The sequence below is a fragment of the Pituophis catenifer genome, unplaced genomic scaffold (assembly GCF_029215685.1).
Source record: "Pituophis catenifer annectens isolate HBS135680 unplaced genomic scaffold, rPitCat1.0.hap2 SCAF_1, whole genome shotgun sequence".
Taxonomy (NCBI): domain Eukaryota; kingdom Metazoa; phylum Chordata; class Lepidosauria; order Squamata; family Colubridae; genus Pituophis; species Pituophis catenifer.
In genome coordinates, this window is record NW_027256881.1 from 144,712,106 (window position 1) to 144,739,946 (window position 27,841).

The window sequence follows — 27,841 nt, forward strand, 5'->3', positions numbered from 1 at the left end:
ACTTTCTAAACTCAGGTCTTAACATACATACATTTGGTTATTATTAATTCTTAAGTATTTATTATCCAAGAATGTGTTAACTGATTGCACTTTGTTTTTCTCCAGTCAAGTAATTATTATCTTCCAAGCTGTCATTAGATTTGCTAAGTTTGCTATTGGCTATAGATTGTTTTTGTTGTTCTGTGTTTGCTGATTCAATTGGACTTTTTGAAATCTCCTCCTCTAGAGATGTAACCACATTTTCCAAAGATTCAACTAGCTCATCTCTCAGTTCATCTTCAGATTCTTCAAAGTTTCTGTACAAGAACAAACAATAGAGTTATGTTTTTACTAAATTACCAAAATGCTATGTTTACAAATAGGGTAACACTTCTGAGCATCAGAAGTAGCAGTGGTGATATGTACATAACACCTATATAACAGGCTTTGTTGAATGCAGAATCTGAATCAGGATTATGATTTGGGCAGAACTGTCAAAATGATATTTATAGAAAGACATGTTTTTATAGTTCCATTAAATAAACAGTATCACATCTCTATAGCAATCTCCATATTATTGGTATAGTATATATTTGAATTCATTGTAAATAGAAAACTAGAGTGATACAGTGTCATCATCAGGGCCTTTGGTTACACAAATTCACAGCTCCACACAATTCCAGTCAGCTAATAAACTCAACATGGGGCATGCAAGCTCCTTGTTATCTCAGTAGAATTTATTACATACATGAATTATCTATGTGCAGTGTAATATTTTATAAGCCCGTTCATACAATTAACTTTGAATGCTACAATTGGGAATTGATCAGATAAGTGCAAAATTTAACTCATCACAACAATTTTGCTCATCTTATAATGACTCATATTGATTCAATCAATTTATATGTTATCAGTTAAACTTATGTTAAAACATGAGTTCAGTTGTGTGTGGGCTGATGAATTTCTTCCATTACTTTTTAGAATATGCAGAGCAAACTTGTTTCTGATTGGCAGAATTTTAATTTATTGTTTTATTTCAATGCATGTATTTGATGTGGTTGTCATTCTCAGCTTTGTATACTTGTACATATATTAAAATATAGACTATTATTAATTTAAAAAGAGTGCTGAAGAAAAATTTGTATGAACCAGCTTTTCAAAAGGCCAAGTTACACATCCAGCAGTTGTAATGACTTACGTATCATCATCATCAGATCTTGGATCATGTTTATTTTCATCTGGGTTAGCAGCCACATTAATTTCTGGAGCATCTTTAATAGATTCTGGAATCTGGTGATTTATTGTTTCTTCTGAAAGAATAGTATTTTCATTTCATGGTGATTTAATGTACAAAGTTTCATATACCGTTTCATGAAATGTACCAAGATAGCTTGAAGTAATACCAAAATATATTGTATTAAAAATAAAAGTTCTATAGATGGAGGATGAAGGACTGCTTTCATATTCATAAGTCTATACTAATTTTACATAAATGTATTTCTTACTTGATCTGATTCTTGCATTGCACTAAAGTATTATGTGCTTAAATCTGATTTGTTGAATATCCCACAACCGACTAAACAATAAATCATGGCTTACATGATTTACAAGCTACAGTGGCAAGGCTCACACAATAGACTTAAGTCAAAGCCAAACATTAAGGCTTAAATTGACAAGTGAATCCAATTTATGTGTAAGTTGGCAGTTTTATCTTTAATGTTGAATGTAATATTTCCATTGCTGACCTGTCAGGACTGACTGTGCTCAGTCTTAATTAAAACTTGTTTTTTCTAAGCAAAAGGTCTTGTTTTTAACTCTTGGGAAAATATTTGATATATGGACTCAAAATATTCATATTTGAGTTAATGTTTCAACATCTCTCCAAGCTGTATTTAGTAAGCTATTAGAATTGTTTGTCAACATAATATACACATTAGCTTCTGTTTTCTGTCATCTCCAAAAATTTGTGAAAGTGATTGTGTTGTTCATTGGTTACATAAGAATCTAAAGTTCCTAACCAGTTTTAATGATTCATCCATTTATTCTTAATATGACTATCTATTTACTAGCATCAATAGCTTCCATGGAACTTAATTCCCAGAAATAATGAGATGAAAAATTAAAAGGATGTTATCAATAAAATATATTTTCTCTAAAAAGGGAATGTTTTAAGTAATTTGATTATATGGCCTAATGGTTGGAGGATCACTCTCTTGCATATATAAAAAAAATCCCATTACGAAGAATTGATCATGTTAATAGAACTGCAAAAATATATTTTAAAAAATCAGGCTGCCTCATGTAAAAATCCAAGTAAATATTGCTGGTTTAAGGTTACATCATCTTTGTAATTAATATAATTGTGTGTACATATATGTATGAAGTGTGGGGGGTATATTACTGTGAAACTTTGCAACATTATCATTTATTGCTTACAAGCAGGCAAATTATTTTGATTTCATTTTTCTTAAGGTGACTTTTATATTCTTTGCATGCACATGACATTTAGAAATTACTTTTACAATATTTAGATACATTTGTGTCATATTTTTAATTAATTTAATTCTTCAGGTTTATTCCTCTTATCCTGGTAGAATAACCTCTCTTAGGATGAGGGTTGAGTACACTGACTTCCCTGTGCACAATTCTCCCCTTTCCTTCTTGGAACATTCCAAATATATTCTACACCAGGGGTGTCAAACACAAGGCCCGCGGGCCAGATCCGGCTCGTGATGTCAGGTCAGGCCTACAGGGGCTGTCCTGGAAAATGTAAGGGGCCATCCTGCATCATGTTGGCCCGGTCTACCCAAAGCGAAGAGGAAACATTGGGCCAGCATGGCTTCAGCTTGGTCTACCCAATGCAAAAAGGAAACATGCCAGCAGTTTGGGGAGTGGTGTCAAGCTGGCCGCGCCCACTCAGTTGGTCACACCCAACCAGTCAGCCACGCCCGCCTGACCCCCCGAAGTCAATCACAGCCCTGATGTGGTCCTCAGTGAAATTGAGTTTGACACCCCTGTTCTACACAATCCCCTAGCCGAGGACACTGCAGCAGAAATTGGGGGAGTGAGGAAATGATGGAAGAAGTATCTATTCCACTCTTCCACCTGTACATGGATATCAGCAGATACAAATCTTAGATGCTATTCTAGTTCTACTCAAGTTTCAACCTTTTATGCAGATATATCCTTAACTTTAAATAATAAAAGATGCAAAAAAATAACTTACTAGGTTCTTCAGCTTGGCATAAGGTGTCACTGGTGCATTCTGCTTCTGCTAACATATTCATTAGAGTACTTGGTAATTTTGGGCTCCATTTTTTCCTGGGATCAGGGAACTCAGAATGTATTTCATTTACCTGGCCATCTGAGGAAAAAATGTTTCATTCCTTATAATGGTAATCCTTGACAGGTAAACCATTTGTTTAGTGACTGTTCAAAGTTACGATGCTGAAAAAATTACTTACGACTGTTTTCACACTTACAATCATTATAACATCTCTGTGGTCACATGATAAAAATTCGGACGCTTAGCAACTGGCATATATTTATGATGGTTGCAGTGTTCCGGTGTCACGTGAGCACAAGCAAAGTCAAAGGGGTAACCAGATTCACTTTACAACCATATTACTAACTTAACAATTGCAGCGATTTATTTAGCAACTGTGAGAAGTAGGGTCGTAACATGGGGCAGAATTCACTTAACAACTGTCTTGCTTAGCAATGGAAATTTTGGGCTCAGTTGTGGTCATAAGTCAAGGACTACCTGTATGTTGAACAAAAAAATTAATATAGATTTGATCAGGGGTGGTATTCACTTACTTTCGCTACTGGTTCGCAAATGTGAGCGCACACTTGTTTTGCTTATGCACGCCACTTCCGCACATGTGCAGGATGTTCTGCACATGTGCAGAGCATCAAAAATGGGATGTGATTACATCCGGGCAGGTGGGCAGAGCCTCCCGCCGCTGCTGCTACCGGTTCGCCCAAACCAGGTGAATACCACCACTGGATTTGATCCTCTTTGTGATACATTTCCATTTTTCTTCATCCCTCCTTTTTTTCACTCCTAGAAATTACTGAATTATCCTCCAACCAAGATTATATGTCCTAGATTTAACGATTGATCACCTAGTTTTGTTATGACAGATTCAAAATTACATATGATACATCCTTGAACTTATAACTGTCGCAATCCCCCCTTATGGTCACATGATCGCATTTTGGATGCTTGGTGACCAGCATGTATGACCAGAATGAATACTTTATAGCAAAAGCACTTAAGACCTCACAGTGCTTTACTCTCTGAGCAGTTTACAGAGTCAGCCTATTGCCCCCAACAATCTGGGTCCTCATTTTACCAACCTCGGAAGGATGGAAGGCCAAGTCAACCTTGAGCTGGTGAGACTCAAACTGCTGGCAGTTGGCAGAATTAGTCTGCAATGTGCATTCTAACCACTGCGCCGCCACGGCTCTTATATCTTGAAAACTACTGAAATAATAGTTTAGATCAGAACGGAAAGCTATGGTCTATCACACTGCATTTCTGAAGATACAATGAACAAATTTTATTTAAAACAAAGTAAAATATTTCAGAAAGGTCACCTTCATCCATAGTATTCCATACAGATGTGATGTCTCCATTTTCTAAGAGATTCAGTAGTGTCTGTGGAGTTGAGATTTGCCAATGTTTTCTGTCATTTATCACATCTTCATTGTCAACTTCTAAGGAGAAAAATCTTCATTATTTTTTCTGAAAGGATAAAATAATGATGCTAACTATAGCTTATTCCAGTGGTGAAATCCAAAGTTTTTTAGAACCGGTTCTGTGGGCATGGCTTGGTAGGCGTGGTGTGGCTTGGTGGGCATGGCTTGGTGAGTGTGGCAGTGGAAAGATACTACAAAATCCCCAGTCCCACCCCACTCCAGGGGAAGGATGCTGCAAAATCCCCATTCCCTCACCTCTCCTGGGGGAAGGATATTGCAAAATCTCCATTCCCACCCCACTCTGGGGCCAGCCAGAGGTGGTATTTGTCGGTTCTCTGAAGTGCTCATAATTTCCGCTACCGGTTCTCCAGAACCTGTCAGAACCTGCTCGATTTCACTCCTGGTTTATTCATGCCATTATCTACAGATAATCCTTGATTTATAACAGTTCATTTTTTATTTTATTTATTTATTTATTAGATTTCTATACCGCCCTACTCCCGAAGGACTCAGTGATCAATCAAAGTTACAATGGCACTAAGTGACTGAAGACTGGTTTTCACATTTATGACCGTTGCAGCATCCCCATGGTCACGTGATCAAAATTCAGACTGTTAGCAACTGACTCATATTTTATAACGGCTGCAGTATCCCGGGGTCATGTGATCACCTTTTGTGACTTTCTGACAAGCAAAGTCCATGGCGAAGTCAGATTTATTTAAGAATTGTATTGCTAACTTAACAACTGCAGTGATTCACAACCACTGTGGCAAGAAAGGTCATAAAATGGAGCAAAACTCACTTAATAAATGCCTCACCTAGCAACATAAATTTTGCACTCAGTTGTGGTCATAAGTCAAGGACTAGCTGTATTTCATCTAGGAGATTTTTTTTTTTAAAAAAAAGAAGTCTTATGATAAAATTTTGTTTAAAAGCCATTATTATTATGGACTAAATAATCAGTATTAAATTGTCCTGGGACTAACAAACACTTTTCTCAAAACATTATCAAGATGATCAAATGCAGATTGCAGTTCCTGTATAACCAATATAGATGTAGACATTCTACAATAGGAAAGTGAATCAGTTCTCAAAAATGTATATTTATTAAGAAACAGAGATTTGATATGGAGAAATGCAACTATTTATAATAAGAACATGATTATTGATTGATAGATTAATCAACTTTCTATGTCTGTCCATCTGTCCAAAAAAAAAAAAAAAAACCAGCAAAAAACTGACTAGCAAGCCTAACAGAAATTACTATTAAAAACACAAACAAAATCTAAATTGCAACCCCTATAAAAATAGCCTACATACACCAAAGCATCAATAAATTATCATCTGAGCTCTAGTGCCTGAGGAAAGTGCCAGGTCTTCATAGCCTTCAAAAAGCCAAGTAAGGTTAGGGTTGTCCATAGCTCTGTGGGGGAGTTGCTCCAAAAGACAGGCATCATGACAGACAAAGCATATTTTCTAAGATCTGTTAGGTGACTTTTTTTTTCCACTAAGGGAACCCAGAACATGAGATTGGGGGCCGAAAGCATCAGGTATTGGCAATCCCACAATGCCCCTGGTCCCGTGGCATGCAGGGCTTTTAAGGTCACCACCAGGCCAATCACATTCCCAGCAACCTTCCCCCCAAAACTGTCCAATACAGCTGGGTCCAGCAATGGCTTTTTAAGGAACAAATAGACCACAGCCTCCTTCAAGGCCAGAGGAATCACATCCTCCTGCAAAGAGGTATTGGCCACTGCTTGAAACCAGCTACATATAACTTCTTGGGTAGCTACATATAATTTCAACGTAGCTAGGAACTACTAGGAGAGACACGATTCTAACATACAGATGGAAAGATGCAACACCCCAAGGATCCTGTCCTCTTCCTCAGGAAATAGAGTGGGGGGTTATTATTTTTTATCTTTTTAATTTTTTTTTCTATTTTCTATTTTTTACTGTTTGTAAGCCTCTTAGAGTTGCTATGAGCGAGTAGGAAGCGCTATAAATGTTCTAAAATAAATACAGGTACCTACCTACCTACCTACCTACCTACACACACACACACACACACACACACACACACACACACACACACACACACACACTAAGCCCAAATAATCAAACAAGACTAGGCCACAGTCATCTACTGAAAACCAACATTGCTGGAGTCTAACTGTGAGTAGATCCCAGTGATTTTATCTGACTGATAACAATGTTAATAATTTCAAGAAGCATACCCATCTTCCAATACCATAATTCCTCCTCCAGTTTTTTCTTAAGGTTTTCTCCATGTTTAAAAGTCAGTGTTTCATTAAGTTTATCATGCTGCTGAAATCAAACACACACAAAAATCTGTTTTGAAAAAATTAACTTACATTTTTTTGAAGCAGAAGCACTGAAATAACATCAGAACCAGACAAATCAAATTACTAAATATCATCTATTATATGCTTTTCAGTAAGACATTCACTGAAATAGCACATTCCGTATTTTTCGGAGTATAAGACACATCTTTTTACCCCCAAAAATAGGGTGAAAATCTGGGTGCATCTTATAGTCTGAATTTAGCCCTGCCCAGCCTCTGAAACCTAGGTTTCAGAGGCTGGAAAAAGCCTCTGAAGCCTCCTTTTGAGAGGCTGGAAAAAAGCCTCTGAAACAGAAGTTTCAGAGGCTGAAAAAAAAGCAAGGCACAGAGCTCGCAACCAATGAACCTGTTACTAAAGTTCACCTCTGAGAACAGTTGATTGGGGGTATTCCGGGGGGGGGGGCGATCCACCCCCAATCAGCTTTTTTCTTATTTTCCTCTCCAAAAATTAAGCTGTGTCTTATACTCTGATGCGTCTTATAGTCCAAAAAATACAGTAATCTCTCTTCAATTTTTTATGAGAAAAAATTTCACAGAGAGGATGACATATTTTCTGTCGATCATTTTGAGAATCTCTTTTAGATAGAAATCATAACCTGATTCAAAAGTTTATTATGTGACAATCTGCACATTTTCTGTGTGACAGATACTGTATTTATCCTAATTAACAGAAACATATGGTGTAACTAAAAAAGTCTATGTAGTAATACTTTATTTTATTGTATGTTTGTGGAGTTTTTTTAGATTCTGTGAGTGTCCTCCAGGAGGTTATAAAACAACTAATAGGGTTGTGCATCAATCTAGACTCCAAAAGGAAAAGATGGTTCATACTGAAAGATGACTAGATGGATATAGATGGACTAATAGATTCCACATAACAATCTGTGCATCTTGCTTCCTTCCCATCCCATCTTTTAATTATGATTTTGAATACTTTTAACTATAATTTTGTATTCTTATTGTTATGGTTTTATTGCTTTCAATGTGGTAAGATAGGCAGAGAGAGAGAGAGAGAGAGAGAGAGAGAGAGAGAGAGAGAGAGAGAGAAAGAGAGAGAGAGAGAGAGGAAGGAAAAAGAAAAAAGGAAAAAGGAAAAAGAAAGAAAGAAAGAAGAGAGAGACAGAGATGGAGACAGAGGGAGAAAGGAAGGAAGGAAGGAAGAGAGAAAGGGAAGGAAGGAAGGAAGGAAGGAAGGAAGGAAGGAAGAAAGAAAGAAAGAAAGAAAGAAAGAAAGAAAGAAAGAAAGAAAGAAAGAAAGAAGAATGGGAGGGAGGGAGGGAGGAAGGAAGGATGGATCACACACAATGTTTGCTCTAGTCAGGGCAGAGCCCTAATAACTACATAGTTATTTTTTTACATTTTGTATGGAAACATAAATCTGTTTTGCTTGCTTTGCCTAAAATTGCTATGGCAAAGATGTTTCAAATGAAAATTAAATACCAGGAGTTCAGTTGGTTACAAAAATCAGTGAAATAAATTTAAGGAAAGAACAAGCCTTTTAGTTAGAAAATCTTGCTAAGAAGATCTAAAGACAGATATTAGTGGCAGGCGATAAACAGAAAGCCATGTTGAAAGGTTATACAAAGCTATACATAAAGAGCAGAACCAGGAGTCAAGCAAAAGTCTGGCCAGAGGGAAATTTCAATAATTATCCCTTGAAACATGACTTTTCCTAAAAATCAGATGCAGCAATAAGAGATTTTGCAGAGGAATATTGATGGTAATATCTTCTCCTATTGGAATATAAAAATTGGTAGGAAGGTTGGAAGATCTGGACTGAGAGAAAAAAATACTGACAGCTGATATAGCTGAGATGATGTCATTATCAATAAGAAAAATGAATTTAAGCAATTCCATCTTTCAAGATAAAAAAACTCCCACTGTATTTATTTAAGTAAATTCACTCAATAAACAATGGGTGGCACAGTGCTTCAGGTTCAGAGGCAAAATGGTACTTCAGAATGTACCAACACTTAACCTAACACATGACTGTAGCTGCGTAAATTAATTCTTGGGATTGCATAGGGATTGCGTAGCTGTGGAAAAAGACAAGATCACTTTAAGAAATTGTAAACAGATACTACTTTTGCACCCTGAAGCACTTTCAAATCTGAAGTCCTGTATAACTCCAATTATCTTTATGCTTTTAATGTGCCAGCTTGTCTGTAGAAATGGTGTCAATTTCACACCTATACACAAGAACAAAGCAATTCAGCATAAAGATAATGGGAGCCTATTTTGATGGCAGCGCTTGTATTATTTTTCAGCTCAGGGTACATTCCATAGTTGTGATATCTAAAGACTTTTTCAAACAATGAGGTAGGAAGTTCCATACTATATAACCTCAATTTTTTAAAAAAGGGAACACTGTGGAACACTCACCTTGTTTTAACACATAATCTTTATATAGGCAGGGAATCTCCATACACAGATTGATGGTCATTAACAATTTTATCATTAATTGCAAATACAGGTAGGCCTTGACTTACAACAGTTCATTTAGTAACCATTCAAAGTTACAAAACTACTGAAAAATGACTGTTTTTCCCAGTTACAACCTTGGCAGCATCTCCATGATAATGGAGATCATGTGATCAAAATTTGATCATGTGATCAAAATTCAGATGCTTGACAACTGGTTCATATTTATGACCGTTGCTGTGTCCCAAGGTGATCACCTTTTGCGACCTTCTGACAAAGTCAATGGGAAATCCAGATTCACTTAACAACTGGTTTACAAACTTATCAACTGCAGTGATTTACTCAGCAACTGTGGCAAGAAAGCTCGTAAAATGAGGCAAAACTCAACTTAAATATCTCATTTACCAACAGAAATTTTGGACTCAATTGTGGTCGTAAGTCGAGGACTACCTGTGTAACTATGATCCAAAAAGATACCTCATTTTCTTCCTGGAAGTTTTCCTCATCTGCTGCATCATCTGTTAGATCAACCTGAAACTTTACACCTCCCTGAAAAATAAAATGCAAAGATATATAACTGCTGCCATAGAAAATTCATAGCTAAAATGTAAGTTAGTGCAGAGAGAGAGAGAGAAATGATCATTTTTCTTGTGCTATTGAACATAGCAACATAAAAAATGGACAATCATTTTTCTCCCTCTAGGAAGAGGGAAGAAGAAAATTAAGTAAAAAGGACAACGAACAAGGGATTTCTCTCCTTTACTTTGCTGAGATGTCCATTATAGCAAAATGAAAGAAAAAGATTCCTTGTTCTTCGCTCTTTTAAGTTTAGAGATACCGATACTAATATTCCAGTTGAGATGATATAATACAAAGGTTGTATTATTATTTTATATAGATAAGATATGTATAAATTGAACCTTTGCTTTCTGTTGTACTTCTGGGTTGTTCTCCTGCAATCTTTGCAGTCCAATTTGTTTCAAATTTTGTTCCATGTCCTGGGGAGAGAAGAGAAGACAAAAAGCGAACTGTACATCTATTTGTACTAAAAAGATATAGTATGCAAGTATTAATAGGCAACCAAATCCAATAACAAGACTCATGGCTGGGCAGAAGGGATCTTTTATGAATGCTAAACTGTTCTACAGAATCATTTAAAAATACTTTAGTAGAGGGTGACAGATAGTAGAGGGTGATATAAATCAGGATTTACTACTACAAGAATGGGCAGTGTGATAGATGTGATAACCTAATATTAAATGAATGGCACCAGAAGCGTCCCACCCTCAAGGGTTGATATTTTTGAAACTTGTTTCAGGTGATCAGATGTTTAAGGGATAAAACATGTGCCTTCAGCTTTGCAGTGGCTTAATCAACCACAACAACCCTAAAAACCTGAACTCTTCCCCCCAATATTTTGAAAGGTTTAAACAAGCAGCATGGATCTTACATTTCTACAAGAAATATGAGATTAATTTTACTTTTTAACCTCCAAACCCCGAAAGTAGGAAAAAAGAATCCAAGATTCAACATGCAATATTTTTATAATAGCTTGGATGGAGGGATGGATGGACGGATGGATGGACGGACAGAACATACATACAGACAGAAAAAGCTACAGTATAACTAAAAACTTAAATTTATACTTTTCTATTAAAAAACTTAAATATATACCTGGTGGAAATTACAATAAAATCATTTATTTGTACTTTTATTTTATTCAAACAAAAATAGCGTTCTTCCCATTAATGAAGACGCTGACTACAATAAATCAAAAGAAAAGGTTGTACCAAAACCAAAAGTGCTGATACCTGGACTGGTTCATTTCTTTCTTCATAATTAGTATCAGGAACAGACTGGTCCTCACTCTTCCCCTGCTTCACAATATAGGTTTTTTCCTTTAGGTTTTTATTTTCCTTTAAGATAACAGTCATAAACATAACATGTTTTAGGTTCAGCAGATGGATGTTAAGTATAATCATTAAAACTTTCTTCTACATGAAAATACTGCCAATGAAGTTTTACAGTGTCATAACAAAAGAAATAAATGATTGCAGAAAACAGCATTAGAATATGGATTTCCACCCAAATAATAATATCCAAATATTATTTCTAAACTTGTGGAGTATTTGCATTAAAGCAATCTACATTTAGGATTATGCACAGTAACTTTACTGTAACTCTGGAACTTCTAAGGAAGAAATGGTAAACAGAAGATGGTTCCGGTGAGGGCAGAGAGGACAACCACAGTGGATGAAGAACCAGTGAATGGACTGACTCTTCAACAATTTCTCTTTGGAGAAGGAGTGGACTTGGATCACCGATAAGTGCTCCAGACACTTGCTTCTCATGAGGAGACCACAAAACAGTGGTCTCCAATGGGTTTAAAGCTCTGGGAGATGAGGTAATATCATCATAGCTCAAGCCGTGGTTTGACACCTACAAAAGGACACAAGATTTGTATATTTCCTTTCTAATCACTTTTGGAAATTGGTTGTTTAACTATTAGGAACTTTTATAATGGCACGTTTTTACTACACTAGGAGAGTGTCTTAAAATCCTTTGAGAAATAACTTTTTAAAAAGGAGGTTTTGTGTAGGGGAGGTTATGAAAAAGAGAATTCTTAGAAGTTTACCCATACAACCCAGAAACAAAGCTTCCATTAATATGATACTGTAAAAAAGTTGAGATCCCTCCCTCCGTATGAATGTAAGATGAAAAATTATTTTGTGTTTCTTTCAAGAATCTCTCTGTCTTTTTCAACTTAAGATGACAAGTTTTAAATTTATTACGTTAGATTCTTATGATCATAGAAAAACATGTATAACAACCATATGCCAGTAGCAACTGTTACTAACCATAATGACACCTGAATCACATAAACACAATGATAAAGCATATAAATGCTATAATATCCAAATATCCTGGCACGAGTAATTAAGTTACAGCATTTATATGAATGACATCATATACATATTTTGTCATCTGATACCCCTGACCCTTCCTCAGCCATCCATCTGGTACCCATTAGCCCTGCATTTGAAAGAGGTGTTTCACATTATATGTTAGCCTGAATAAATCTTCTTTGGAGCTTTGAAACAGCCACATCTTTTGCAAGGCTTGAACAGTTGCTCCAAGAGCTGTTCCTGGCTGTCTCAACATCAGTGTGCATGCACAGCCACTTTTGCTTTGTGCAGTCTCATCAGAGGAGGTGTTGTCTATGCACGCACACGCATATTCAAAACAGCAGGAACAGCTTTTGAAGCATCTATGCTAGCCTTGCAACTTTTTTAATGCTTTGAAGGAAGATCTGCTCTTTGGGTTAATATGCTTTGTAAATCATCTGATTCCAATGCTTTCCACAGCCCATTTAGTGCAAAGAAATTTACCTTAAGTGCTTTAACACGAATTTCATTTATTTCACTCTGGTACTGTTGGCGAATTTCATGCAGCTGTTTCAGATACTCCTGCATAAAGATTTGAACAAAATGTACCTTTAGAAACAATTCTTAATATGAAAGAAAATATGCATTAAAAACACAATCTTATACAAGTTAATTCCAAACTAAGTCCCCAAAGAATTAGCTTCCCAGAAGTGTAAGAATTGGATTACAACTTTATGGAAACATGTAGGAAATGAGTATCAGTATTATGGAGGCATACTTGCTTTTTAAATTTTCTACTGTGAGCACACTGTAATCTGGCTTGTACTGACATTTTTAAAATCCCTGTAACATTTCAAATTATAAATAACTGTATAGTTTCTGTACAATTTTTTCACTCAACAATGGAACTGTATTTTGTTATGGATTAAGAGAAGTTGAATATAAATTGTATTTTAATGTTTTAAAAATGAGGAAACCATTTTTAATTGATTACAGGAGTTATACAGCTGCCCATCTCATTAAATATTAGCTGGCTCACAACAATCCAAATAAACAAAGTTAAAAATAAAAATATCCTCTTTCCCCCAAGAACTAAACCAAACAGGTTGTTTCTTTATTCCAACAGCCCTTGTAAAGAGAATTTTGGATTTAATTCGAGATGTACCTTTGTAATGCATGTTTAGTCTGATTCAACCTTCCATCTAAGACTATAAAAAATACAGACACGATATGGGCATCAAACACTGTTACCCTCTTGCCTGTGGGCTAGATCTTGAGGATTTTTATTTATTTATTTGTTTATTTATTTTTGATTTATATGCTGCCCTTCTCTGGAGACTCAGGGCGGCTTACAAGGCGTTAAGCAATAGCCTTCATACTTTTGTATATTTTATACAAAGTCAGCTTATTGCCCCCACAAACCGGGTCCTCATTTTACCTACCTTAGAAAGGATGGAAGGCTGAGTCAACCTTGAGCCTGGTGAGAATTGAACTCGCAGTAATTGCAGGCAGCTGGAAGCTAAATACTACTTTTAACAGTAGCATTAGTCTGCTGCACCACTCAGGCTCTTTAATTTAATTTAAAAGCGTATATGCTGTTTTGTTGCCTAACAAAAAATTTGCTTTACTATAGACTTTATAATTTTTCTTATGGCGAATGTAACTGCACATTAAAATGTAAAAAGTTATCCTGATCTTCTGTTGTGGCTTCCCCAAATCGCTCTGCAGAGAGTGCTCTTGGAAACAGCAAAAATTCTTACGTTCTTGTGGAATCTCCTCCAAATAAGTGCTAAAAGCCAGTTTGAAGAGGGTAAATGTAAAAATCTTATAAGGGAAAACATGCAATACCCTCTGGAACAGACATCAGATATACCTGCAATGCTTTGCCATGGCATGTCTAAGAATGAGGGGAGGTTTGCAAAGGTTTCTATAATTAGCACATTAATCACAGGTGCAAAATAAGATGTCAATTAGAAACATGAGAAACTTATCAGTCTGTGAAATGCGCTCCCTGTAAATTCCTCATCATCTCTGCATCTGGGCATTTCCCAGGCCATGCTATGCATCTATTATTTTTATATTAAAACCCCATGCATTAGTTAAACGCAGCATTATCTTGATGCATACAGCTTCTCCCTGAGTTCTAAGACTGTGGCATGCTATTTAGACAAAGAAGGGATTTTCAAAAGCTTCTCGTATTGAAAGTTCACAAACAGTTGCCAATCAAGCTAAAATAATTTGTCCTGGTCATTGTCAAATAGAAAAATAACAAAATAAGTGTATTATAAACCCATTGAAGGAGCTGTTTGAACCATATGGTTGGTTAAAACTAAATAATATAAAAATAATTTTGAATACTCCATCCTTAAACAGACACACTGAAAGAAAAATTAGGAAGAGATAGTAGAATCATAGAATTAAAATTACCTCAGAGGTAATTTAGTCTAATCTCTAGCTTATACAGTATTCACTACAATATCTATGACAGATGACCACCTAGTTTCTATTCTCTTCATAAAATACAGGTAGCCTTCAACTTACGACAATTACACAGCATTGAAAAAAATGAGTTATGACCATTTTTCACACTTACATCTGTTGCAGCATCTCCCCATGGTCATGAGATCAAAATTCAGACACTTGGCAATTGACTCATATTTATGACAATTGCAGTGTCCCTGGGTCATGTGATCCCCTCTTGCAACCTTCTGAGAAGCAAAGTCAATAAGGATGCTAGATTCACTTAACAACAGTGTCACTAACTTAACAACTGTAGCGATTCACTTAACAACTGTGGCAACAAAGGTTGTAAAATAGGGCAAATTTCACTTAACAAACATCTCGCTTGACAAAAATTTTGGGCTCAGTGGTGGTCATAAGTACTACCTGCAAAGACAATGTGTATATTTTTTATGACAAAGTAATAAATACGGTATGTAGAGATGTCCATTATTCCAATCAGAGATTCTTCAGTCCATATCCAAATGCTCTGGCCAGGCTCTCTTACCTGTTCTTTCATTTCATCTTTCAGAGCATTTTTACAGACTTTGAGTTGTTCTTCCTTCATTTCTTGATTCTGCAGCTGACAAAACTCTGCAGAAGATGGCCGTAGCCCCTATTGGAATGCAAAATAATTAACTATTGTTAAGAGCAGTGTCAAGAAAAGGCTCTTATTTCATTTTTATGAGTTCATTACACTGAACAGAAAAATCAAAATGCAAATATTAGTTAAACTAGCATTTCATGTTAGTACCAGTAAATAAGAATAGGACTTTCTTTAAACATTAATTTAATTTAATTAATTTAAACATTAAACATTAAGATTGTCTCTGATCTTGATATGACAAAGAGAACTGTACGGAATGTTTTCTGTTAAGAAAATGGAATAATTGTGTTTTCCTTTATTGAAAGAATAAATGTAATTTTGATCTATACAGATGATGCAGCTGATGTCTGTATAAAATACGCTAATAAAATAAAAAAAAAACATGTTCTAAAAAAAAAAAAGAATAGGACTTTCAAAGTTTATTTGCTCCCATCTGTTTTTCTTTGATTATAGAAATTGCTCACCAGTTGCTTCTCTACTTTTAACTTGTTTTGCTGAGCATTAAATCGTCTCTGAAGATACTCGGAAGGCCTGAAAAACATAAAAGTCATGGAAAACTCTAAACAGAAAAGGGGCATCATGTCAAAAATCAATAGATGTTTCTATAGTCAAGGAAAAAAAAATACAACCTATGAGGTGGAGGAGGAGGTGGTTCTTGTCCTCTCTGCTTATAATACTCTTCCATTCTCTGGCCAATACAGGGATCATCATCTTGGACCAAAGCTCTCTTCTGCAAGCTTGCCAGCTTTACATAATAATGGTCATAATGTCCACACATTCTAATGACCTCTGGCTTCCCACATATTTTAAACGCAGGACCCTAGGCCAGAAAATATCAAATTTATAAAAACAATCCAAAATATTGAATATTGATTAAAGCTGAATTGTTACCTCTTGTGACATTCATTTTATGAAAACAGGTTCATTCTGAGCCCAGTGAACGGAAATCAATTTTACATAAAATAGTGTGACCTGACTATTGTTCTGATAAAAAGAAACTGAGCTCTTCAATAAAAATGTTGTTTCCTCCTCAGCAAAAGCAGAATGTAACAACAAGACAAGCAAATTGCTTTTCTGTATCCTATCCTTTGCTAAGCTTTAAGCATTAATCCTTCAGCTAAATATTTGAGCACTGATCCTTTATAACAACGATTGCAGTTGTTTGGCCAGGACCATATCTTCCTTAGGTAAGGACTTCTATTTTGCTGTATTTATCCCCACTTCAATCTCCCCCCCATCTCTGTTAATTTTGCTACTCTGCACCCCATAACCCTGTTGTCCAGTACTGCCCCAGCTGATTTTTGCCATCTTCTTTCTCCTGCTGCTTGATGAGGTATGCCAAGCCTCACCCTTCATGAGGCATTGTTGGCCTCACAAGGCCTTCCCAAGCAGTGGGAGAAAAAATACAGTTAAGGTTACTTGGGAGCAGCAGGGAGCACTTGGGGTCAGCAGAGCAGTATGGGGCAGTAGAGAAGTAGGGCAGAGAGGCCAAAAGGAAAGAGATGGTGGGAAGAAAGAAAGATGGAAGGAGTTGAAGCACACCCTGCGGCCAAAAATATGGACAGCTGACAAGCATCTGAATTGTGATTATGTGACTACGGGAGCATAGCAGTGGCTGTAATTTTGAGGACCAATCAAATACCATTCATTCAGTGCTGATGTAATTTTAAACTGTCACTGCCTGAATAGAATAGAACTTGAATAGAATATTTTATTGGCTAAGTGTGATTAGACACACAATGAATTTGTCTCCGGTGCCTACGTACTCAGTGTACATGCAAAACAACAAAGTAATAATAATAACCCTAACCCTAACAAAAGGTAACTTTTACCTTAATCATTGGATCCTGAATCCTTGAAGGAAAATAGCATTCATTTTTATACAATAATTTTCTAGGAAGCATTTCCATCTTGATTTTTGGAGAACGATAATCATGGAGTCTTCGTTTCTGACCTTTAGAAGTTTATATAACAATAAGCTAAACAATGATTGGTTAATTACTTCTACATTTAATAAATACTAAGAAAGGGGCTGACAGACTTGTAGGTTATCTCTATACTTTGCAATTGAAAAAGAGCATCGTTCCCTTGAAAATCAGCAGCATATACTGAGTTGGGAATCACTTGGTTACCACAACATACCCAGGTCTCTTCTAAATAAATGTTTTTCCATAATATATGATGTAAGGAAGTTAATCCTGAAATATATAGCATTTCTATTCTATGCTATTCACCAATTTATCAAATTCCAGCTATGTTCAATGGTTCAGTATTAAGTTCTAAGGAAGTGTTTAGTTATGCATCACCAATGCACAATATTTATCTGAACCAAATTAATGTTCAGGTCAAACTTCTACAACAACCAGGGATTTAACTATATATAAGATGAAAAGTTCCAAGCTGCCAACATCCAACATAAAAGTTGGTTCAACTGATTTTCTTCCTGCCACCCCAACTTTGTAGAGCCATTGTCATCAACTGCTTTCTGGGAAGGATCCCTGAACAGAAACAAAAGGGATACAACCACCACAACAGATACTGTTGGATACACCACCCCAACATTAAAATCAACTTCTCTGTGGAATGAAAAGAGAAAAAACTGCTCAGCGGGATTTATTTACTTCTTTCTCTCCAACCTCACAATTATAACCAACTTATTGCAGTAACAACTGCAGATGGGTACTTGCTTGTTTTTAAATAATATTTATTTACTAAGCATAGACCTGGATTTATTTTAGTACAATTTTCTTGAAGAAAGAGTCATCCCTGACTAAAGCAATCTCAAATTTCTTCAGTGTCCCTCATCTCTCCTATAAATCAGAAGAACCAATTAATTTTACCTTGCACAATGGAACATATTTTGAAAATATAGCTTTGAAATTATAATCCATATTTGCTCAATTTCTGCTGCCATATTTTCCTCAATGAAAAAAGGCATGCCGTGGTGGCACTGTGGTTAAAATGCAGCATTGCAGGTTAACTGTGCCCACTGCCAGGAGTTTGATCCTGACTGTCTCAAGGTTGACTCAGCCTTCCATCCTTTTAAGGCTGGTGAAATTAAAACCCAGATTATTAGGGGCAATATGCTGATTCTGTAAACTGCTTAGAAAGGACTGTAAAGCATTATGGAGCCGTATATAAGTCAAAGTACTAGTGTTATTGCTATTGTTATTTTACAACATCTTCATTTCTTGAAAGTGGCCATCTCAGAATTAATCTCAGTATAAAACAAGTTTCATACATATGGTCAAGTGTAATGTTCTTATTTTTAATATAAACAATCACTTGCCTGATGATGAAGCTGATGATTTTTTCCTGTGAATAACAGTATGACTAAATTCTGCCTCAATGATCTAGAAAGGAATACAACAGAATGCATTTATTTCTATGCTACCTCAAGTGTGTTTCAAATAAATGTACCAAAAGTTAATTTATTCTAACGTAATGCAGGGAGAAACAAACAAATCTCCTTAGCATTTTTGTCCTGGGGAAACCTAGCAATACCAACTATTTTTATTTTGTAACTGAATGTAAGTGGAATTTACCTATGTATTTGGGGAAATTATAATACCACCCATCTTGCATACAGTATATAACCCTGGTCAGGTGGCAATCAACAAAAAGAATTACATAGAAAATAAATCTATAATTGTAAAATATAAAATGAAGTTAAAATAACCATTCAACAATAACCAAGGCCCCATAACAGATTCACATCACAATTACATCCATTTTTATGATTATGATGATGATGATGATGATGATGATTATTATTTATTCGATTTATATACCGCCCTTCTCCTATTGGACTCAGGGCGGTGCACAGCCAAGGATAAAAAACATACCAATACAAAATTTAAAATCAATTAAACGAATTATACAGCTTTGGCCCACAATTTAAAACAATCCAATTAAAACCCAATTTACACTTAAAAAGCTAAAAAGCTAAAAAGAGCTTAAAAAGAGCTAAAAAAGGGAGGGGGGTTCATGCCCCTGCTTGATGGAAAAGAAAAGTTTTTAGGGCATGGCGAAAGGCCCGGAGATCTGGTATCCTTCGTATCTCCAGGGGCAAATCGTTCCAGAGGGCAAGAGCTGCCACAAGAAGGCCCTCCCCCTGGGGGTCACCAGCCGACATTGCCTGGCTGACGGCACCCTGAGGAGTCCCTCTCTGTGGGAGCGTACTGGTCGGTGGGAGGCTATTGACGGCAGAAGGCGGTCTCGCAAATACCCAGGTCCGATGCCATGGAGCGCTTTAAAGATGGTAACCAACACCTTGAAGCGCACCCGGAAGACCACTGGAAGCCAATGCAGCTCGCACAGGAGAGGCATCACACGGGAGCGTCCTCTTGCTCCCATAATCCCCCGCGCGGCCGCATTCTGCACCAGTTGGAGCCTCCGGGTGCTCCTCAAGGGGAGCCCCATCTGGAGGGCATTGCAGTAGTCCAGACGGGAAGTGACGAGCGCCTGAGTGACTGTGGGTAAGGAGTCCCGATCCAGAAAGGGACGCAACTGGCGAATCAGGCGAATCTGATGAAAATCCCCCCTGGCCACGGCCGTCATATGCTCTTCCAAAGACAGCCGTGTATCCAGGAGGACGCCCAAGTTGCGAGCCCTCTCCGTGGGCGCCAATGATTTGCATCCTGGCCCAGTGATTGGAGCAAGTATTACTGTTCACAGTCTTCTGGAAAGTCAGCATGCTTGCAGCCCTCCAAATATCAGGAGGAAGCCCGTTTTATAATGAAAAGAGCCCCCCCAAAAAATCCTTCTTCCACAGAAGAACAGATAAAGAACAACACCAACAACAGATAAAGGTGTTTTGAGTGGACCAAGCAATTTTGTTTTTCTAAGCCACAAGAGATACTCACCTCAGGTGGCAAATAATTCTTTATCTGCTTCTCCAAAAAGGCTTTTTTTAAAATAGAGTTAATAGAAGGGCGATCTCTTGGAGATGTTCTAAACAACTGGGATATTAACAATCTCAGATCAGAAGAATACTTCACAGACACAGGAATGAAATGGCCTCTGCAGATCTTCATTATAAGTTGGGGCAAATTGTTGCCTTCAAACTATCGCATGAAAATAAAGTCAATATATTAAATCGAAACTTGATTTAAACAGAAATACACAAAAGTACTTACATAAAATAAAGGACAAATGAGGTCAGAATAGTCTTAGTCTTTTTTTTAATAGCACTGTCCAATTTATCGGGTCATTTCAGATCTACCATTTCTCACTTACGATACCTTCTGTTTCACTTATTTATGAACTACTATCCAGCTTATCAAAAAGAACTATTGTAACAGCAGTCAAAGTATGTTCTACTCTACTTTATACCCAAAAAGTCCACTATTAAAACACATCTAAAATATTGAGCCCATGTGATTATTTCACAAATGGTTGTCACTGAAAAGGATTTACACATTCTTATTTATTTAGCCTATGTCATATCATATATGGACTAGCAATACAGTTAGTTTAGTAAAACACAATAAATATAAATGTCCAAAAGATCTATGTTCAAATATCAATGTCCAGGCCATCTACCATTGAAGCGCACCATCATTTATATAAAACAAAATCAGATACCGGACCGGTATATGCCCTCAGCTTACAATCAGTCACGATGTGATCGCAGTCACACTAAGTGGGGAGGATACTATGCCCCATTTATAAAGGGAGTCCCAGCAGTCGCCATGTGAGGTATGAATCCTATTGAAGATTATCCATTGCTGACAAAATAGTTTAAAGCCTGGCACCTTTTGTGTGGGGTAATTTATATGTCTACCTAAGTCTGGGCCTTCAGCAGCCTCTTTGGCTTTCCATAGAGAATCAATGTGACAGTTGTTGGGCAAATGTTGTGCAAGTGCTAGTGGGGGTTTCCTGGATTTGAGTCTTCCGGCTGATAAATGATAAAGGTCAGCATGCAGTAAGTAGCCAGTAGGAGTATACTCCTTGGTAGCAATAATAAAACAATAATTTATCCAAAGGCAAGCCAATAAGAATCTTCCATGCTATCTTTTAACTTTCCAAGATGCTCCCTATTATCTCCAATCTATCTTGCCCTATCAAAATCTTGCTATTTTCTTTTCAATGATGAGAACGATATTTTTATTCTGCCTTTTTTTTATATATATCACGTCAGCTTCCCAATTAATTATACTTATTTTTTTAAAAATTGAAAAAGTTAAGGGGTAGGTGTTTGGCTAACACACAAACTGTCTCCAGAGTTTCTTGTCTCTCGTTTTTTATACTGCTCATGTGGTAGCCTCTGTTTATTGTTTCAGTTGCCTCAAGTTCATGCTGAACACTGATACAATATTATTACCTTGTCAGTCTAAATATTCCAGGATTTCATTTGTGCCATCAAAACAGAATTTCAACAACATCTGAGTTTTCAAAACCTCTTAATTTCCTGATTTTACTGGGAATTAAGGACAGAGTCATTCATATGACTTCACAGAGAATCACTTAAATTAATTTTTGCTCTAGAGATGAACTGTAGGCCAACATCAGCCCCAGCAAGAAAATCTGACCAGATAATGTTCCTTCTCCATTATAGTTTTTCTTTAAGCTTTCTTAATTAATTCTCTATCCTTAACTCAGAAGAATTTGGCTATATTGAAAGACTAACACTATCCAAACAAATGGTGCTGGAGAAGACTCCTGCAAGTCCCTTGGACTGCAAGGTGATCAAACCGGTCAGTCCTAGAGGAGATCAACCCTGACTGCTCTTTAGAAGGCCAGATCCCAAAGATGAAACTCAAATATTCTGGCCACCTAATGAGAAGGAAGGACTCACTGGAGGAGCCTAATGCTGGGAAAGATTGAGAGCAAAAGAAGAATGGGACGGCAGAGAATGAGATGGCTGAATGGAGTCACTGAAGCAGTAGGCGTGAGCTTAAATGGACTCCAGAGGATGGTAGAGGACAGGAAGGCCTGGAGGAACGTTGTCCATGGGGTCACGATGGGTCGGACACGACTTCGCAACTAACAACAACAATACCCAAACAAGTCAACATAAAAATGAGTAAGAATATGCCCAGCTTTTTAAACAATGTTTGAAATTACCAGTGGTAAAATGACAGCTAACATTAAAATAGTCAGAACTGAAAACTAGGAACAGAATATGTACCAAATGCAAGTTGGAGTAATTTTTAAAAAAAATTATGAAGAATACTCAAATTTATGTTGTACTTTTCATTTTACCAATGAAATCATAAGACTATACAAGCCATTCTTGATCAGCCCAAAGACCATCTAACTCCACTATTTTATTCCTACAGAGCTGACAAAGTGCTAAAAGAAACCCAGAGCAAGATAAAAATACCACAACACAGTTTTGTTCCTAACATTTTATATCAAGATGCATATTCTTTCAATAAAACATATGTAGTCGGTATGTCTAATAGAAATTGTTGGCTTTATCAATTGTGAATTTGTCCATGTCTCTTCTGAAATTTAGACATTTAAAGAAACATTTTTAATGGAGTATTCCTTTCCATCTGAAAAGGAAAACTCAAGATGATTTTAGTACTGTAGAAATGATATCTTTCTACACTGTTCAAAATGTTAAAAGCTATATTTAATTTATGATTCTAATAGCTGTCGATAAATGATATTGATAAATATTTGGTTATGGCAGTATAAACATTTACTTACAGGATGCTTTAAAGTACACAACTCATATAACACACAGCCAAGAGACCATATATCTCTATAAGAAGAAAGTAAGAAATTAGAGGAACTAAAACAATATTTAGTAATCCAGCAAAAAACATATATCCCAACTATATGGTTATGCAAAGGTTAATTCTTAGTGTTCTGTTTAGTATTGTTTATACTATTTATTATTTTAACACATTATTATAGATCATCCTTGTTTAACAAACAGTTACTCTGATTTTGTAGTTCTGACGATTGCATCACCCCATGATCATGTGATCGCATTTTGGGTTTGTCAATTGGCTCACATTTATGGCCTTTTGCCGCATCCACAGTCACGTGACCACAACTTTCAGCAGTTTTTGCCAGTATCCAGTATTTACTTCCAATTTCTGGTCCATCGAGTATAATGGATTCATTTAACAACTGCCACAGAAAAGGTGGTGAAATCTGCTTAATGACCACCATGACTTACAACCAAAATTTTGGCCTCAATAATGGGCATAAGTCAGACTATCTGTTTTTGGTTATGAAAAAGTGGTAACTTCTTCAAAAGGTATAATTAAGCCAGTTATGGCTGCAAACACAATATTATTAAAGCAGCTATTAAAGCCAAATAGGACATTTTAGAACTGCATAAAATTAATGTGTGCTTCACCAGAAAGCTGATATTTTAAGAGTAGATTCTATAGAGAACTTTTCAAAAGTCTGAAGGCAAAGACAGCTTGCAATGCTATTGCTTATATTTATTGCTATTTTTCAATTCAAGAAGACCTTCAAGAACATAGAGGTATGTTCTGAAACTTACGTTTTATTATTATATGGCTTATTCTCACAGATTTCAGGTGATAGGTAATATGGCGTTCCTACACATGTACTAGCAAATTCCATTGTGCTAAAGAAAATAGCAAACAAAAAAAGTATTTTTTTTCTTTGAAAATAATGTAATTACTGAAGCTATCTAGAGAAATTACAAAAATGTCCATTATTTAGAATGCCCTATATGTTAGTCCATGATTATCTGAGATAGCAAGATCTAATTTACAAATATCAATTAAAAAAAAAAAAAACAGATTCAAACCATGATTTCAAATTCTGGTTTAGAGCATATTGAAGAGTTTCCCAATTTCAAATGTACAGGAATGGGAAAACCACTTTTGGAAAATGCACTGTTTCTACTTTCTTTTCTCATGTACAAAGGGAGCAGAAGGAACTCATAGATGAAATCCCAAGTTTTACTGCACTTCTTTTCAATAAAGCTAAGACATTTTGCAAAGTTAAAGTCTGACCAATTCTATGCCCTGTTCACTGGAATTTTAAAGCAAAATAAACTCATCTATTTTTGACTTAATACTAAGGGAATAACATTGTCCATAAAAATATGCTTACTTGTTCAGCATCCTTGCAATCCCAAAATCTCCCAGTTTTGCTGTTATTCCATTTCTGCTAAGAAAAATGTTCTGTGAACAAAATATACCATAATTAAAACTGGATGTGTGTTTTATGTTTCAATGATGAGGCTAAAATTATCTCCCAAAATTACCTGTGTTTTTATGTCTCTGTGCAGAATCTTCCTGTCATGTATATGCTTCAGGCCTAAGGCAATTTGCACGAACCAACCCAAGATCTAAATATAAAGATACAATATCAATATTTCATACAACACAGTTATTAAAATTTCTTCAAGAATACAGTCTCGGGGATGAAAAAACAGTTCATTATTTTAAATATATACATTCAGAAGTATGACAAAATAGGTCACAGAGTTGTTCAGATCTCAAAGTTAGAACATATTCTCTGTGTGTGTATGTGTATGTAGAGAGAGAGAGTGTGTTTTTATTGTTGAGAACTTTTGAGATTGCTAAACTTGCATACATCAAAAGATTTTAAGCAACCTCTCACTCAGTGGTATTGTTTTGTTTTTCCAAGCTGGCCATTTTGAAGTTTGTTCCTAGAGACTAAAATGCTGCTATATTAGTTTGTTCTGGCTTTGAGTCTTGCCTTAAATCCATTAATTCTTTTGTACAAAACATGATATTATAAATCACATTAGAGATAGCACATGTGAAGACACTTCTAATCTTGATACCATCACATATTCTTCCTGTAAAGTGATCTTGGCTAATCAGAATTGGTTTCAGATGGAGCTGGTAATCCTACTGGAGAGCATCTGGTTGGCAAGGCTGCCTTACCCTTTCATCAGCATTATTTTATTACAAATGAAACACATGTTTGAAGTATGCAACCTTGGAGCTGACCTTAGAAATACCCAGCATTGCCCAAGGTTTTTATCTACTGTATTTGTATAATCATCTATTAATTGTGAATCTGTCTTAAATTTTGGTTTATTTTCCTTTCAGGTAAATACTTATGTGGAATTCTATCTTATTAAAGAATTATTACGTGGTAACAAAAAATAAATAAAACACAATATAAGCCAGGATCTCCACTTTGAATACTTTGGTGTGATGAACAGTGAAGGGAATATAAGTAAATATAAAGGGAAGGGAATATAAGTAAAGTGAAAATATTCCTCAAATTACAAACTTACCTTATCCTCATCAAACAGCACTCCATATTGCATATTTATTCTCTTCATTAGGTCACCTCCATCACAATATTCCATCATAATATACAAGTTATTTTTCTCTAAAAACATAATAACTTAGGTTTTGAGTCATTTAAAAAAAGAATACAATATAAAACAAAGGGAGAATCCTGCTGGATTAGATCAAAAGTCCACTTTGTCTAGTATTTTGTGTCCCATCCTGGATGATGATGCAACTGAAAAGCTCACAGGGAGGATATGAAGGAAAAGCCTGCTGCTAATACTAACAGCATATTTTGCATTTGAGGCATGCAACTTTGATTCTATAATATACATGCTCACACGCATATATTTTCAGAGCTATAGCTGTTTAGTATTTCCCCAAGGTTTCAAATATATTGATCTAAAAGAAACTCAGATCCTAACTATTAAGTGAGAGATCCGGAGAGGACTTTGGACTGTTACTTAGTCAACAGAACTGCTTCTTGACCTCCAGCTAAATTGGCTAAATGCCTCTTCCCCAAAGTTAAAAGTGACATCTGCTAATATTCTGTATTTAATGTAATAAGGAGCACTTTAATGTTTCCTTTTGCAGGTAGATATCATACTCATCTGCTCAACACTGTTCATGTAAACATACATGGCATTAGGTAACTAGAAGCAAAATAATGTATTACTCTACCCCACTGAACTCATATGACTCTTTATTGGCTTATAGGTTATAAAAATAATAGTTAAATAGTTCACCAAGGTGAGTTGAAATCCAACCAAGCAATCTTAACAATGATCATGAATATCACATCAGTCTCCACAGGAAAAAAAAAAGGAAATTCATACATATATATATATAAACTCAAAGAAACAATCTCCAAAACCTGTTTTTTAAAGTTTTGGGCAGAAAGTACTTGTGTGACTTTCAAAAGATGAAATTTTAGAAGGATCTATTTATTGCTGCTCTATTCTAAGAATTAGCCAAAATACAGGTCCTTGACTTATGACCACAACTGAGCCCAAAATTTCTGTTGCTAAGTGAGATATTTGTGAATTTTGCCCCATTTTACAACTTTTCTTGCCACATTTGTTAAGAGAATCATGGCAGTTATTAAGTTAGGAACATGGTTGTTAAATGAATCTGGCTTCCCCATTGACTTTGCTTGTCAGACGGTCACAAAAGGTGACCCCCATCATAAACTGCAACTGTCATAAATGAGAGTTGCTAAGAGTTTGAATTTTGATCACATGATCATGGGAAAAACTTCATAAGACATTTTAGTGCCCTTGTAACTTAGAATGGTCACTAAATGAACTGTTGTAAGTCGAGGACTACCTGTAACTATAGATCAAAATGATACCTTGAAGAGAAGCGTAGAAAGCTACAATATTGGGATGCTTCATCTTGGCTAAAAGAGTTGCTTCTTTTTGAGATGATTCTTTTTCCTTCCTTGGCATCTTTATTTATTTAAAAAGAATGCAACACAAGTTGTTATTATTTATGTGACTTTACAGGAATACCACAAAGATATTTAAAGAATTCTGAACGCTGCTTAGTGTAATTTTCCCTCTGAACAAATCTTATATTTCCAGTAAAGGTTCTTGTTGCTTGGGAATTAATGTGAACTGATTTTTTTATATTAACATCATTTCACAATTAAAAGTTACTAAAAAGTTACTATAACACATTTCATCACTTTCTTTCAACATCCTTTAAGAAATGGACTACTTCCTTAAAGGGCTACATATAATATTTTAAGAACTTTAAATTGTTATGGAACCTCAGAAACAGCAATAGTATTTGGACTAAATAACACACTGAATTCATTATCACAAGCACTCACAGATAAAACAAACTTACTTTCAGTCCTGCAAAGACATTAAAAATACTTCTTCAGAACTTAACCGTAATTCTATGTCAAATATTCAAACAAATTCTAAGCTGTCTAAAATATTGCTAATGATACTGTTGCTGCCATTAGACAGATCTTTCTATCCGATAGCCATCTTCACCTTGGACCAAATATTAACATGCTAGATAAAACTATTATAAAAGATATTACCTTAGTTAAATTGATCTCCTTGATAACACACTGTTGATTATCCTCTTTTTTTCTGGCTAAGAATATTTTGCCAAATGCTCCTTCTCCAATCATTTTAATTATTACATAATTATCCAT

At 35.8% G+C, this 27,841-nt stretch overlaps 1 protein-coding gene across 1 annotated transcript; it reads right to left on the reverse strand.

The window, feature by feature from the left end:
* On the reverse strand, positions 1–27,841 carry NEK5 (NIMA related kinase 5). Its single transcript, XM_070955906.1, has 22 exons — positions 27,725–27,841; positions 27,023–27,119; positions 25,674–25,771; positions 24,666–24,749; positions 24,512–24,582; positions 23,931–24,017; positions 23,120–23,174; positions 20,326–20,526; positions 18,750–18,813; positions 17,293–17,414; positions 16,090–16,280; positions 15,925–15,991; positions 15,362–15,469; positions 12,859–12,936; positions 11,281–11,385; positions 10,390–10,467; positions 9,947–10,018; positions 6,921–7,011; positions 4,582–4,701; positions 3,206–3,343; positions 1,178–1,289; positions 1–296 (listed from the first exon to the last, which is right to left on the reverse strand). Exons 1-22 carry the CDS (start codon positions 27,839–27,841, stop codon positions 77–79), a joined length of 2,376 nt encoding a protein of 791 aa, XP_070812007.1. The 3' UTR covers positions 1–76.

What these genes read in the sequence shown, in the direction of transcription:
- NEK5 (XM_070955906.1), bottom strand. Translation starts at nt 27,841, where the DNA reads ATGGATAATTATGTAATAATTAAAATGATTGGAGAAGGAGCATTTGGC. An exon ending in ATTGCAAGGATGCTGAACAA is followed by an intron (nt 24,018 to 24,511) that starts GTAAGCATATTT and finishes TATTTTCTTTAG; the next exon opens with CACAATGGAATTTGCTAGTA. An exon ending in ATCATCAGCTTCATCATCAG is followed by an intron (nt 17,415 to 18,749) that starts GCAAGTGATTGT and finishes AAACTTCTAAAG; the next exon opens with GTCAGAAACGAAGACTCCAT.